General features: G+C 38.2%; 1 protein-coding gene across 2 annotated transcripts in view; it reads left to right on the top strand.

The window, feature by feature from the left end:
* The window catches only part of LOC146479689 (uncharacterized), a 132,884-nt gene that overhangs the window by 117,668 nt on the left and 1,426 nt on the right, over positions 1-13,790 (top strand). For both annotated transcript variants that reach the window (XM_085110537.1, XM_085110535.1), the window contains 13 exons: positions 410-561; positions 1,184-1,302; positions 2,022-2,113; positions 2,386-2,496; positions 3,858-3,950; positions 4,886-4,927; positions 6,757-6,870; positions 7,380-7,439; positions 7,908-7,967; positions 9,337-9,459; positions 10,937-11,047; positions 11,425-11,541; positions 11,989-12,096. In XM_085110537.1, coding sequence (XP_084966663.1) covers positions 410-561; positions 1,184-1,302; positions 2,022-2,113; positions 2,386-2,496; positions 3,858-3,950; positions 4,886-4,927; positions 6,757-6,870; positions 7,380-7,439; positions 7,908-7,967; positions 9,337-9,459; positions 10,937-11,047; positions 11,425-11,541; positions 11,989-12,096 — 1,302 coding nt within the window. The remainder of the gene's footprint in view (positions 1-409; positions 562-1,183; positions 1,303-2,021; positions 2,114-2,385; positions 2,497-3,857; positions 3,951-4,885; positions 4,928-6,756; positions 6,871-7,379; positions 7,440-7,907; positions 7,968-9,336; positions 9,460-10,936; positions 11,048-11,424; positions 11,542-11,988; positions 12,097-13,790) is intronic.

Raw genomic sequence — 13,790 nt, 5'->3', positions numbered from 1 at the left:
GCGGTTTAAATTGTTTTTCTGTTACCTAATTTTGCATCTCAACAGTTTTCCCCTGAATGGGTTAACTATAGGGTTACCCATTGAAAGTTACGGGAATTTTGTCGTTTCGCAAGCAACATAAAAGGAAATTTCCGATAAGAGACTTTCATTTGAGTGGCCAACGTTCAAGGATTTTATTCACAGACATAAGTTAGAATCCCCCCACATGACTTAATCTTCATTGGCGGTCAACGTTGCTTGTCCATTCGCTAGTAATTTCATTAACCTTTAATAACTCGAATTCTTCTTTAGTGGAACTCTTTTGTATCTCAAGTCAAGGAATCTCTCTCTAAGTTATGTACTGAATTTGGCATGATCAGGTTACATGTGAATCACGTTGATTTAGGCTAACCTACCTTGTCCAATGCAGGTCAGAATCTTGCGAGGCAATGGGGCGAGCTTCCCTCTCCAGAAGGTCGAGTAGAGGCCTGGTACAAAGAACACCATTACTACGCGTACAGCAAGTTTGCGCAGCCAATGGGACCTGCTTGTTCCAAGGAACCGTGTGGCCATTACACTCAGGTATGGATTTACCTTTAAACGAGTCGCAGGAATCAGGAACTGCCATTTCTTTTTCAGTTGGCGTTTTGAACAACTGAAAAAAAAGCTTTATATTATATTCACTGTTTATCCCACTGTTTTGGATTTCTTGAAAATGGTACACAACCAAGTGGTTACCTCCAAATTATTAACATTTAACCCTCATTGGTCCAATACCGTACGAACAGTTCTGTGCCATCATAGTTAATTAAAGGCAATGGTTATGAAACCTGACAAACTTCTTTGTAATATGTTTTTGTTAGCATTTTTTGGCTTTGACCGTGCACAAACCACAATAGAATTTGGAATGTGTTGAAGCAACTGACCAATCGAAACGTTTATGTTAAGATATTCAACTGTGGTGTGAACGTTAAAACAAAGGATTGTGCAGGGTCGCGGCCCCTCCAACATAAATTGCAGCACCATTGTTTTCATGGCAAGTTTTCCTAACCAGTCCCTCAATTTACTATGGTGCAATGCAGTATTACTCAACCATGTTGTTATTCTTTTTCATAGAATCACACTAACATTAATATTTTCTTGTTTTCTCCTTTTCTATAGTGACTTCTTGTTACACGTCTTAACTTACTTTTATTTTTCAAAGCTTGCTTGGGCTAAAACGAAGTTCTTAGGCTGCGGAGTAAAATGGTGTGACAAGGATTTTGGTTATCCCCACCCGTGGGCCCCTGGGGAGACGATTGTCACTTGCAACTATGGTCCGTCGTAAGTTACTGTCTAAATGTGTGGACGTTTTGGGGCCAAGCGGGTGGAAAGAGAATACCTGAGCCCTAGACTGCATTAAGACGTTCTGACTCTTGTTACAATTGCAAGCTTTCATTTTGTCTGAAGAACTCGGAAAAGAAAAAAAAAAACACCTTAACGGCATAATATGAAAGCAACAACAGTAAAAGCGACGACGTGCGGTGGACAACGAAGAGAAAACGGTTGCTCGGCAAAGAAATTTGAGAAATTTCAATTAACCTTAATATGATTTTGTGTGATCCACCCACACGTCTACACATTCGATGTTTCGAAGTTCTTCTGGGCGTACCAATACTAACTGTCTTACACAGGACAACAAGGCGTACTGAGATCACAATGAATGTTCATTCACTGTCCACCAACAATATACCCTCAATGAAAAGGGCCGGGTAAAAGGTATAGACAATGAACGATAACACCCAACAGGTTTCTGGGAAGCGTTTGACCTATGAGCTTCTTTGCATTCTTCTTTTCAGACAAAAGCACGTGTGGGTTTTAGGGCTTAAAATTTACATATTTACATAATTTTCACATGAAGAGCTTTCCCCTTAGCCTCGCTTTCGTAATGAGGTTTTATAATGGCCTATTGGATATACTCAACTTTTCACGTAATCGTAAGTGTATATAGCACATCTGTTTCAGTACGAAGTTGTTATCGAACCTTCCATTTTTCCTTACAGAGGTAATATACACGGTCAATATCCCTACAAGAAAGGAACTCCGTGTACAAAATGCGCTTCTGGTAAAGGCTTCTGCTACAAGAATCTATGCAGTGAGTAGTGTTAATTTGGCTTTTATATATCTTTGTTTCCGGATCGACCCTGACCAAGCAGAATTCGACATTTCTTCTTATTCGCTTTTACGCATTAAACGACGAAAGTGCAGTATTAGCTTTAGGTTGAGTAACCCAAACACAACGTCGCTTCTACCTTAGTACTATAAAACCTTTAATTATTGGAGAACAAGATTACCAACAAACTGACTGAAACATTTGCGACTTTCATTATAGCTCAGCATAACATAATTTGATTTCTCTCTGACTAGGAGACTGCAAAGACTTCGACAGTGAATGTGGCAAAACTCTGTTAGCAGACATGTGCTCCACCGACCGCGATTTAATGGCTAAGAAATGTCCAAAGATGTGCAACTTATGTGGTGAGTTGAGCATCATTGATGATTCCTACATGAATTACAAACCCAATACACTAAACTAGTATCGAGGTGCTTGTTAATTTTTTTCAATTTTTTGACGAGGGGCACTTGCAGGTATGGCGTGTTTCGGGGGTGGGGGAGGCGATTAAAAAACGACATGTTTGAATACAGCATACTTACTGAATTTTCTGTTTTCAACTCATTTAAAAAGAGAAAAACAGAATAAAGGTCAACTTAGTTTTAAACATCAGTGCGACCAAGAGAGAATAAGTTTTTTCCCTTGATATCACTCTCTACCTCACAGTTGCTTTCCTTTTTGCACTTTTGACACTTTGACACTCCTCGAAATAAGCGTTTTTGTTAAGAAGTGGGACGTAGGGAAGGGGAGGGGTGAATATATCGATATCAGGACATCAAAACCTGATTAGTATTGTTTCCATTCAAGGTGAAAATATGTGTTAACTTAAAGGTTAAGTATCATGGGGTTTTTGGTATCTTTTGTTTAAAATGACGAAATAAGACCTTCACTCAGCTGCCAAATAATTCTAGAATGACGAGAGGAAAGAAATCAACTCAATTCTTGAAAGGAACAACTCGTGATCTGTTCTAGCGCATTTTGGAAACAAAAATGCGAGAACTTGAAAAACATTAGCTTAACATTTTTCAAGTTTCAATCCATACCGGCCTATTCTGTCTCTGACCAGAGGCACTAATCGACAGTTTTATTGCACTGGGGTGATAATTTATAACAAACTTCACAATTATTTCTTTGTTTCTGCTGACAGACAAACATTTTTGGGTTTTGAAATGACAGCAAATTTGTGTGATACTTCCCCTTTAATTAACGTAAGCGAACTGAAATTTAAATACGTCTCCATTGATTGGCCGGAGGTGCGCACGTCATAAATTTCCCGCCAAAAATTTCCAGCTGCAAAGGAAAATGTTTATGCTAGTTTCCAGCTAACCGTATACTGCTCATTAGCTATAAGGATTAGTTAAAACAACAAAAAAGAAGTATTTGTAAGTCTTCACCAACATCTTTGTATGCACTCCTATCACAGACGTTAGAGTGGGTGCTTACCATTTACATGGAAAACCCGGACATTCCATGGCCAGTTGGAAAATCGAATGGTACGCATCATTCCATTTGGAGTATACGTCTGAAATTATGGGCTTCTGGTCAAAGTGATGCATTTTTATAACTCATTTTGGGATTTACAGCTGATGTTCATACATTTTGCATATCATCCATCTTGAAAGACAAGCTAAATCATTTCGTATCTATGCCAAACATTTCCCTCCAGAAGGGTTTCGTAAATGGTAAGTATCCAGTACGTACATTACCAGAATTCTATTTGTTACAGAGTGCCCTTTGAAGTGCCAAAATGGCGGAACGTTGAACCTAGAGAACTGCGTTTGTTCCTGTCCTTCAGGTTGGAAGGGCATGGACTGTTCAGGTAAATAACATGAGGTGGTGTCCACAATTCAGGCATAAAATGTGTTTTTTGTGTGTAAAAACGTATTTTGTTAGTGTAAAACAGTGTTAATAGAATATAATAAAGTCTCAAAAACACCCAATACTAACATCTTAAAGCATCAAAAACAAATGTAAGACTTATGCTCCCTCCATAAAAATTTAACAACTAACTAAAAAAGGACGAATAAACAATGAAACAAAATTCATAACTTGAACACGGTACAACTCTTTCGAATTTCCTGGCGGCGAACGCGGGGTGAATTTATTACTCCATACAAAATGGACTTTTCGGTGACGTTCCGCCTGAATGGGGCGCCCTTTTGACCTTCGTGGTAGGCGAAATGGTATCGAAATATTACAGTGTGAATAGAACGGACAGTAGTTAAATTCAAGTATTTAATACTTTTTAAAAAAAAAAAGAGGAGCAAAAGAACGAGGAAAAGTTCCTGGAAGAAAAAACAACGCGAAGATTACGCTTGCCGCCGAAAAAAAAAACAACAACAACAATATTTGGCTTATCTATGGAGTATAAGAAAAGGATACAATCGAAGTATTATGCGGTTGTTATTGCAGGTGTGTAACCTAGGACGGAACTTCGTTAAATAAATAAATAAATAAATAAATAAATAAATAAATAAATAAATAAATAAACAAATGAATAAATAAATAAATAAATAAATAAATAAATAAAGGTTTACGTGTAGGCTATTTCCGCGTTGCTTTGAACCTCATTATGAAAACGAGGCTTCGTGCACATAGTTTCTATTAGTTTTCATTCACATGTAAAAACAACTAATTTTAATACGAGAAACTTTGTGCGAAGCTTCGCTTTCATAATGAGGTTCAAAGCAACTCGGAGATGGTCTGTTGTCCAGCTAGCGCTGAATTCCTAACCTATTTTTCTTTCTTCTTAAGAGAATGAATGCCCTCCTGGCTACTATGGAGAAAACTGCAAAAGTATGTTCATCAAGTAATTAAACTTCTTTCTTCAAGGAAATAGGAGTTGTTGATTCTTGATTAGAAAGGAAACTTTCAAGGGGACCATTAGAATCATTTTGGTGAATATCAGGTTACTCCGGAGAGCATTTAAATCTCCTCAGCTATAACTATTTTGGATCGAATTGTGAAGAACAACTAGAGTTTTCTTCCATAAAATGTTAACGTTTACTCGGCGTTTGATTGCCCCTGAAATATCAGAGCAGTCACGTTGCTTACTACTGCTCCACCCTTTGCTCAGTATATTTAGTAATGATTGCGTTACAATAACAAAGAATTCGAATTCTGAACTGGACTAAATTTAGGTTTGCTCGCATGAAAAAGGAACTTTAGCTAGTTTACCGAACATAGCAATGTCTAAGCAGAGATAAAAATAAGTCCCTCAAATCCCAGACGATGAAATACTTCTGATAATAACCCCACCAGATTACAAGCATATGGAATGCTAGAGTTAGTTCTTTTAAGCCCTTTAATAGCTTTTTGTCTCAAGCTGTTTCAAACCGTTCCGTTTTATCGTCAAGCACAATTGTCCATCAATAAGCCCACTCTCAGAAAATAAGCCTAAGAAAAGTGAGGAGATAAAAGCAACGAAGCGAGGTTAATAAATTTGTCGGGCCGAAGGCCGCGCTCGGGAGCTAAGCCGTGCGAATTCGAGCCGAACATATATTTATATATATGTATGTTTATATATTTCCGTGAAGGTGTCCGTGCTGTTGCCTGGCAACAGTGCGCAAACAAAGTATGAATGACGTCAGACTGTCTGGCGTCGTCTGAAAAAAATTTGCATACATCGGAAAAAATATGCGTGCATGATCAAATTTCAACTGCAATGTTCATCAATATTCACTGGATACAGAACTATCTCTCCAGAATCTTTTCGCTTTCTTTTAGAATTATTTTTTGTGAAAGATTGAATTGAAGAAATTACACGTTTTGTAGCCGCGGTAAAATAATTTTCCGTGGGAAATAAATTCATCGAACACGACAGCGCTGCACGCCCGTTGTACATTACGTCGCGTCAGAAATAGATTTTCAACCGCAGAATGACGTCAGACTGTCTGCCGTCGTGTGGAGCAAAATTTGCATACATCGGAAAAAATATGCGTGCATGATCAAATTTCAACTGCAATGTTCATCAATATTCACTAGATACAGAACTATCTCTCCAGAATATTTTCCCCTTCTTTTAGAAATCTTTTTTGCGAAAGATTGCATTGAAGAAATTACACGTTTGTGGCCGCGGTGAAATAATTTTCCATGGGAAATAAATTCATCGAACACGACAGCGCTGCACGCCCGTTGTACATTACGTCGCGTCAGAAATAGATTTTCAACCGCCAACTAGCCTGTGGAACTACGAAAAGACCATGCTCATAAAAAAAATCCTATGCCCCTTTTAATCTCCTCATTTGATGCTACAGTACGAGTAAAGAGGGTTTTCCACCCAGCCCCAGCTTCGCGAGGTTTTGCGAGTCACGTATTTCTAGTTTGTTAAGGGAAAAACCTCAGAACAAATGAGCTAAAATATATAGAATGATGAAAAAGCTAAAACATGTTTTCCTGCGCTTGAGTCAACATAAAGCACACTTATATATCAGAGATTTTAAAAACATAGCATTTGTGATTCTTTCCTCTTGACTTTTCTGGTTGAATTAACAAGAGCGTTTTTCAACACAGCAATGAAACCTCTGAAAACACAATGTGCCGCACATTATGCCACACACACCCTAAGGAATCCGACCCTTAACAAATTCAAGTTGAGTGGGGTTTATTTCTTCTCATTATTTTAGTCCGTTGTTATGACGCCGCTGGAAAAAAAACTTGTGAGTGGCGAGTGAGGAATGGGCACAAGTGCGAGGCGTATTACATGAAGGTGGACTGTGCAGCAACCTGTGGATACTGCGGTAAGTGCGCATGTCCAACACTGTTGATAAGCCAATGAAATATTGAGCTGTTTTCAAGTGAATGTCGAAAGCGATTTCGCTTTTGCTTTGGTTATGCCTAATATCCCGCTTTTTAAGAGTGCCGATTTGGAATTTGAATTTTTGTTCTAAGCTTTTTCGGCTTTCTGTGTTACCATATTGAGAAATGCCAAAGACTAATTACTTACTTTGGTTTGGTTGTAGGACAGTAAATTCAAATCTGCTCTTTAACTAGCTAGTGATTGATTGATTGATTGATTGATTGATTGATTGATTGATTGGTTGACCGACTGAATTATCTATTAAACTGGGAATTCTAAACAAAAGTGAAAAAGAGCACGTTTATGAAGCACCATGCATGGGCGATGCACAAAGCATGCTTTAAGTAATGTTTAAAAAGCGAGCAGGAATGTTTTATTGGATTTAAAACCACGAGGCTCAGCTCGTTAAAATGAGTTTTTGAATTACGTTTATTGTCTTTTTACTTTCAGATGATGGCAGCAGAAACACCACAACACCAGTTCCCATGCCAACACCACCCTTGACAGTAGGTATGTCTTCCTCGTGACATCAACTTTTTGAAGTCAGCAGACTCGGTCGAATTTAGTTAAAACAAAACAAAACAAAAACGCCAGTGAAAAAGACAAATTAAGAAAGAATTGCCATCAAATTCTTGCAGATTTGATCAAGATCTTTGTGGACATTTGCCGTGTGATAAAACGTAATATTTTATGTTTTGTAAGGCGCTTTTGAGGTTCGGATAAATTCCGCTGTAAAAAATTTTGCTTTACTATGATGATGGAGTTTTCTTAGCCCGAAAAGCGAACATCGTACGCGAAGCTTCAATAAGCACACGCTTAGGGAATCCAGACATTTTTGGATTTTTATATCTCTTTTCTAAACTACGGCTACTTATCTTTCAAATCATCTATAAAATTTACTATTCATTTGCTTCTGGTAGTAAGGTCTTGCTAGAGTTTGATATCAATCAACCGTGTTATGTTACGCATTTTCAACAGCTTTCCCGACCACTCCGCCATCCAATGCAGTTGTAAATCGACCGACACCTGCTCCGCAAGGTATTGCCTGATTTCATACCGTGGGAGTCTGGGTACGAGTTTGTGTATTATGGGTTATGGGACTCAACACCCACATAGCCGGAAAGAGCACCTCGAACCTTACAACATCCTCAAGTTTGGTGTCAATCAAGCTAATATTAGGCGAGATACAGCCATTCAAAAACTTAAAAATTTACTAAGAAATGTATGGAACGCCGGACACACGTCCGGCGTTCCATACATTTCTTAGTAAAATTTGGAGTTTTTGAATGGCTGTATCTTTCCTAATATTGGCTTGATTAACACCAAACTTGGGAATGTTGTAAAGTTCGATGTGCTCTTTCCGGCTATGTGGGTGTTGAGTCCCATAACCCATAATACACAGACTCGTACCCAGACCCCCACGGTATGAAATCAGGCAATGCTAGCTTGGTGAAACGCAAAGGCAAATGTCAGCGCAAAAGACGTTCACACGTGACGCAGATGCAAACGAAAGCACACGCAATAGCATGTACGCATGCGTATTAATTACTTTGACTGATTTTTCAAGCTAGATTGCGGATAAGAATCGATTCAGATGCTGTACCTCTCATCCGCCTCATGCGCTTGTGTTTGCACCAAGCTCTGCCATACGTTGATATTTGCTTTGCCTTATTGAAATCTGTCAGACTGTCAGTACGGGTAAGTAAGGCGGAAAAATTGCTCGCGACTGCCTTAGCTATGTTAACGTGTGAGACAAGCAAGAAAAGAAAGGGAATTTATTCCTTTTTTGTGCTTGCGTTTGCACTGTCAAATTTAACACATAGGGACGTTTGGACTTACGTTTGAGCTTGTGCCTCCATTTAAGTTTGCAAGTATATTTATGCTTGCGTTTTCACTTGTATTCACATTTGACTTTACATTTGCGTTTGCGCCTTTTCTTCCATTTGTGTTTGCACTTGCATTTACACTACCATTGCATCTACACTCGCGTTTTCACTGGCGCTTGTATTTGCACTTCCACTTGCATTTGTCCTTGCGTTTGCACTGGCGCTTTCACTTCTACTTATGTTTGCGTTTTCGCTAGCGCTCGTATTCATTTTGCGTTTGCATTTGCGATTGCATTTGCGTTCGTGGGCCTCAGGTTGTTGTTTCTTTTATTGATTTGTTTAACGTCTGACTTTAGTACTTGAGTTTAGGGCGGTCGTGGTTTAAACAACTTACACCAGGATGTCGACCTTGACGAACGATCTTTAGATCGAATTTAAAGTTCAACATGCTGAACCACTTGGTCCTCGTACGTTAATTGATGTAGAGCGTTAATCATTACTGTTACTTTTCATCTAGCAAAATTAACCACTGTTGAGCCAAGTAACTAATCGATTGCCATTTTTTGGGGGGATGGGGACAGATGGTAAAAGCGACTTACATTCAAGCTGTGAGATCTGGGCGGCTATTGGTGAGTGTGAGAAAAATCCGTTGTGGATGGTACCAAACTGCGGTGTCAGCTGTAAATATCATCAAGCACCAAAAGGTAGGATTTCATTAAGCTTCAATGCATACTTAACGGCATACTTAACGGCATCGAAATGGATAATTGTAAATAGGTTTTTAATAGCTCTTTTTTATATACTTTTAACCTCTAAATAGCAATTTGTGTGGAATATTTTAACAAAGATTATTATTATTATTTTATAAAAATATATATATATTATTGTTTTTATTATTATTATTATTATTAGTAATATTATTAATATTAATAATAATAATATTATTATTATTAATTTTAATAATAATATTATTATTATTAAAAATAATAATAATAATAATATTATTATTATTATTATTATTAGTCTTTTTTTAGGTAAAAATCAATGAATAATAATAATATTGTTGTAATTCGTTGAGATTTTTTTCCCCTTTTCTTCAAAAAAAATGTGCTTAAAAATAGTCTTTTTTTATCGAAATAGAATTGTAAATAAGTTTTAATAGCTACTTTTAACCTGTAAATAACATTTTACTTGGAATATTTTAATAAAGAGATTATTATTTTATTATTATTATTATTATTATTATTATTATTATTATTATTATTATAAGTTAAGAAGACCCTTAAAACTCATTTATTCAAGAAGGCATTAGACGTTTAATAGCTAGGTTTAATTTGTTTATATTGTGTACATGTTTATATAATTTAATTGTTTTGAGATAATTTAAATGTATTTTCTCTAGTATTTTTCATTTTTTTTTCTGATTGTTTTAATGCGCAGCTGAAATTTTTTCATTGATAAGTGCGCAATATAAATTATTTTTTATTATCATCATTATTATCATTGCGTTACGCGCATTTATTCAGTTTCGTTTCTAACGGTGACGGGGATTTTCGCAGGCTTTCAAGAATTAGCTAATGCCACGTGAATAAGTGCTACTGTTGTTGTATGTAATTGCGATAAATTACCGCTGTAATGCAAACTTGTTGCACTACAGCCAGTTCGCAGCTCAGGTCTTGGCCCTACTAAAACCAACATTCGTCTACTTCCAATGATGTAATACTGGTAGGTAAAGGTAAGGTTAAGTCACACTGGAACCTAAGTATCCCTCCGCCCCCTCCCCCACCGGAGCTTAGCCCAATTTCTGTACATGTAGCATGAAGCAACTATTGGTATTGCTACCCCTCAACTGGATGGAATGCTAGTCCATCGAAGGGTTGTCCCCAGCAGTATGTCGCCGTTACCGATCTATACCCCTGGGTGAAGAGAGACAATGTTGAGAAAAGTTTCTTGTCTAAGGAAACAATACAGTAAAGCAGAGAAGAACCTAGCCTCGAATCACCGACCCCCTGAGGGATCCGACGTGCTGACCACTAGCACTACACCAACGCGCCTCCACTGCTGCTAACACTGGTACCCACAGTTGAATATCATGCGTACCTTTACAACGTGAGTCCTTGGTGTCTTCCCTTGTAATTGGTTCCTTAATTTTTTTACATTACAATATTTTCTGGTTTTCAGACTGCACTGATTCATCTCCAAGCTGCCCTGACTGGGCTTACTATGGGGAATGTAAAAGGAACAGGGCGTGGATGATGAAAAACTGCAGAAAGAGCTGCAATCAGTGCGGAGGTAACACACTATGCATGACTACTATTCGTAATCTCCATCAGAAAAATAAATGAAGCAGACATTAACAGTGTTAATTGAGAAAGAGATTCTCTAAGATACTTGACGGAGCTCAAACTCTTTTAGCGCGCATTAAAGTCGATGGGAGCACGCGAGAGTCGACAGGAGCGAATGACAAAGGATGAGAACGCATGAGGGTGGGCAACTGCGCATGTCAGAGAGGAGAAACCGCATGAGTGGCTTAAATGGAAGTACCCGAAATGAATTGAATAATGAAGGAAAATTTGACTTAGTCTTCTCACTTCAGCTAACTGCTGGCTGATTGTAAGTAGTACTGCTTAAATGAATTCGTTAAAGTTCTTTTTTCCCGTTTTTAAAAGATTGCAAAGACACAGACCCCAAGTGTCCTTCGTGGGCATTGCTCAAACAATGCAGGTTGGGTAACAGGGTAACTTGGATGAACACAAACTGTCGAAGAAGCTGTGGCTTATGCAGAGGTGAGAGTGACAACTAAACATGCAATATTTTAACTATTTTAAATTCTTAGATCTAATTACTGAACTACTTTTAAGCTAGTTGTTAGAGAGCTTTAGCAACGACGACTGCGATGCAACGGGAACGTTGTCGCTGCCATCGTCGCCATCGATGCTAAAACTCCCTAGTCGTCGACGACGACGACGACGACGATGATGATGATGATGATGATGATGATGATGACGATGATGACGATGATGATGCTGTTTTAATACGGCAATGGGGGCGGTTAACGGAGATTTCAATCCCATTATTCGGAGGACCCTCGCTTATTATTATATAGGTGTTTTATACCATTATTCTTGCTTTTTCTTCCATTCTTGCAGTGTTTTCGCCGTGTTTATTTTCCTGAATGACTACTTAATGATTGGATACTAATTATTTTTGAATATCATTCTGTCTTTGAATAGTTTACGACAGACACGAAGAATGTCCCGCTTGGTCTGCGATGGGAGAATGTAAAAAGTCTGAATGGACTTGGATGGTGGACAACTGTCCACGAAGCTGTGAAATAGCGTGTAAGTATACAATTTGTAATACACCTATAGCGGGGAAAAACCGGTGAAAAATAAAAAATGGAAATGTACTTTATTTACCCACGAAGCACCAAAGAGCGCTAGGAACTCGTTCAAAGGTGTCCGTGCGTTCCAGATCGAATTGGAATTTGGAGATGTTGGTTTTTGTGGAGGGAGGAAAACCGGAGTACCCAGAGAAAAACTCTCGGAGCAAGGACGAGAACCAACAACAAACTCAACCCAAATATGACGCTGAGACCTGGAATCGAACCCGGGCCACATTGGTGGGAAGCAAGTGCTCTCACCACTGTGCCATCCCTGCTCCCCTCCCCTCCCCTACTAGTAATTACCAGTGACAGAGCTCGCAGAGGACCCCTCCCTTATTTTTTAGATCAAAACCGAGGCGCCGAGTTATTTTGTTTCAAGAAGAGAAGAAAGTCGAACGTACTTAGCTCACGCAGCTAGTTGTGGACACTGTTTAAAGCTTTAACATTGGATAAAGAAAATTACAGTAGTAAAACTTACTGGCCGTTGTGTAATGTTTAAAACACGAGCAGCTGTGTTTTATCGGGATTTAAAACCACGAGTTGCAGCCGAGTGGTTTTAGACCCGATAAAACATGCGCTGCGAGTTTTTTGAACGGCTTCAAAAACATTCCTGGAAAGCGTGTGTAAAGAGAGTTCATAACAATGATGCTTTTGTGAACGTTGGAAATTAGCATACGAGAAAAACCTTAAACATCCGCATACTAATAAGGAGGAGGTTTTATCGGTTTTTAAAACACTGCACGTGATGTTTTATCGGCCATTTGATAGGTCAATGGGCTTATGAATTATTTTAGAGTTTTTGAAAGTTACATTAGTATAGTTTTTTCACAACGAACATAGTTTCACAGTCATAGAACTTTCAGGCATCCCTATTTTTCGGTTAACCTCTTCCTCCTCAAATTCAACCAGTCCACGCCGCGTCACATGAAATGAACAATCCGTAAGACAGCTGGTGGCCACTTAGGAATCTTCAAGTAATAGATCAAACTCGAGTAAGAGTGTTTCCTCCGATTTCCAAACACTGAGAAGTAGGTTGGAAAAACGAGGTGCAGCCGAGATTTTTTAACCAATTTTAACATTTCGAGGTGTTTAATTTCGAAATAGGATGAAACCCTCTTTCAAGTGATTGATATATAACTTCTCAAACTATTGATAATTCTTGGAGAAATTCAAAGCAGAAGTTCACAAAATTTTATGATAATTAAGATCAAATTTCTAAACCTCCGGTAGTGGTTTGCTTTGTTTTTGCTTGATGAATTATTAAAGAGTTTGAGAACCGTAGTGCTTGTTTGTGGGTGGCTAATATGCGATTAGGTCCTCTCCAGCTCTCTTACTTTCCCGTATTTTCCCCTCTTTCTCCGCGGGAAAAATATAACAGAAAGAAAGTACGAATTAATTTGCCCTAATCACACCAAGGCTTAAACACGTTTAAAAGCTGTTTAGTTAATCACAATTTGAAATTGTTTCCTTTATAAAAGCTGCTTTCGGATTTTTGTCGACTAACGATTTAGCACAAATGAAAGCATAAATTAAAGTTTACTTGAATCCCATGTCAAAGCCAATGGTTCAGCTTTCTGCAACCAATTTCCATTTTGTTAAACCTGGTTTAATTAAACATGTTTTGTTGGTGTGAATGGGGCTAGACTAGAC

The sequence above is a fragment of the Pavona decussata genome, unplaced genomic scaffold, assembly GCF_977016875.1.
Source record: "Pavona decussata unplaced genomic scaffold, jaPavDecu1.1 SCAFFOLD_58, whole genome shotgun sequence".
Taxonomy (NCBI): Eukaryota; Metazoa; Cnidaria; class Anthozoa; order Scleractinia; family Agariciidae; genus Pavona; species Pavona decussata.
This window is presented reverse-complemented; position numbering and strand designations above follow the sequence as displayed.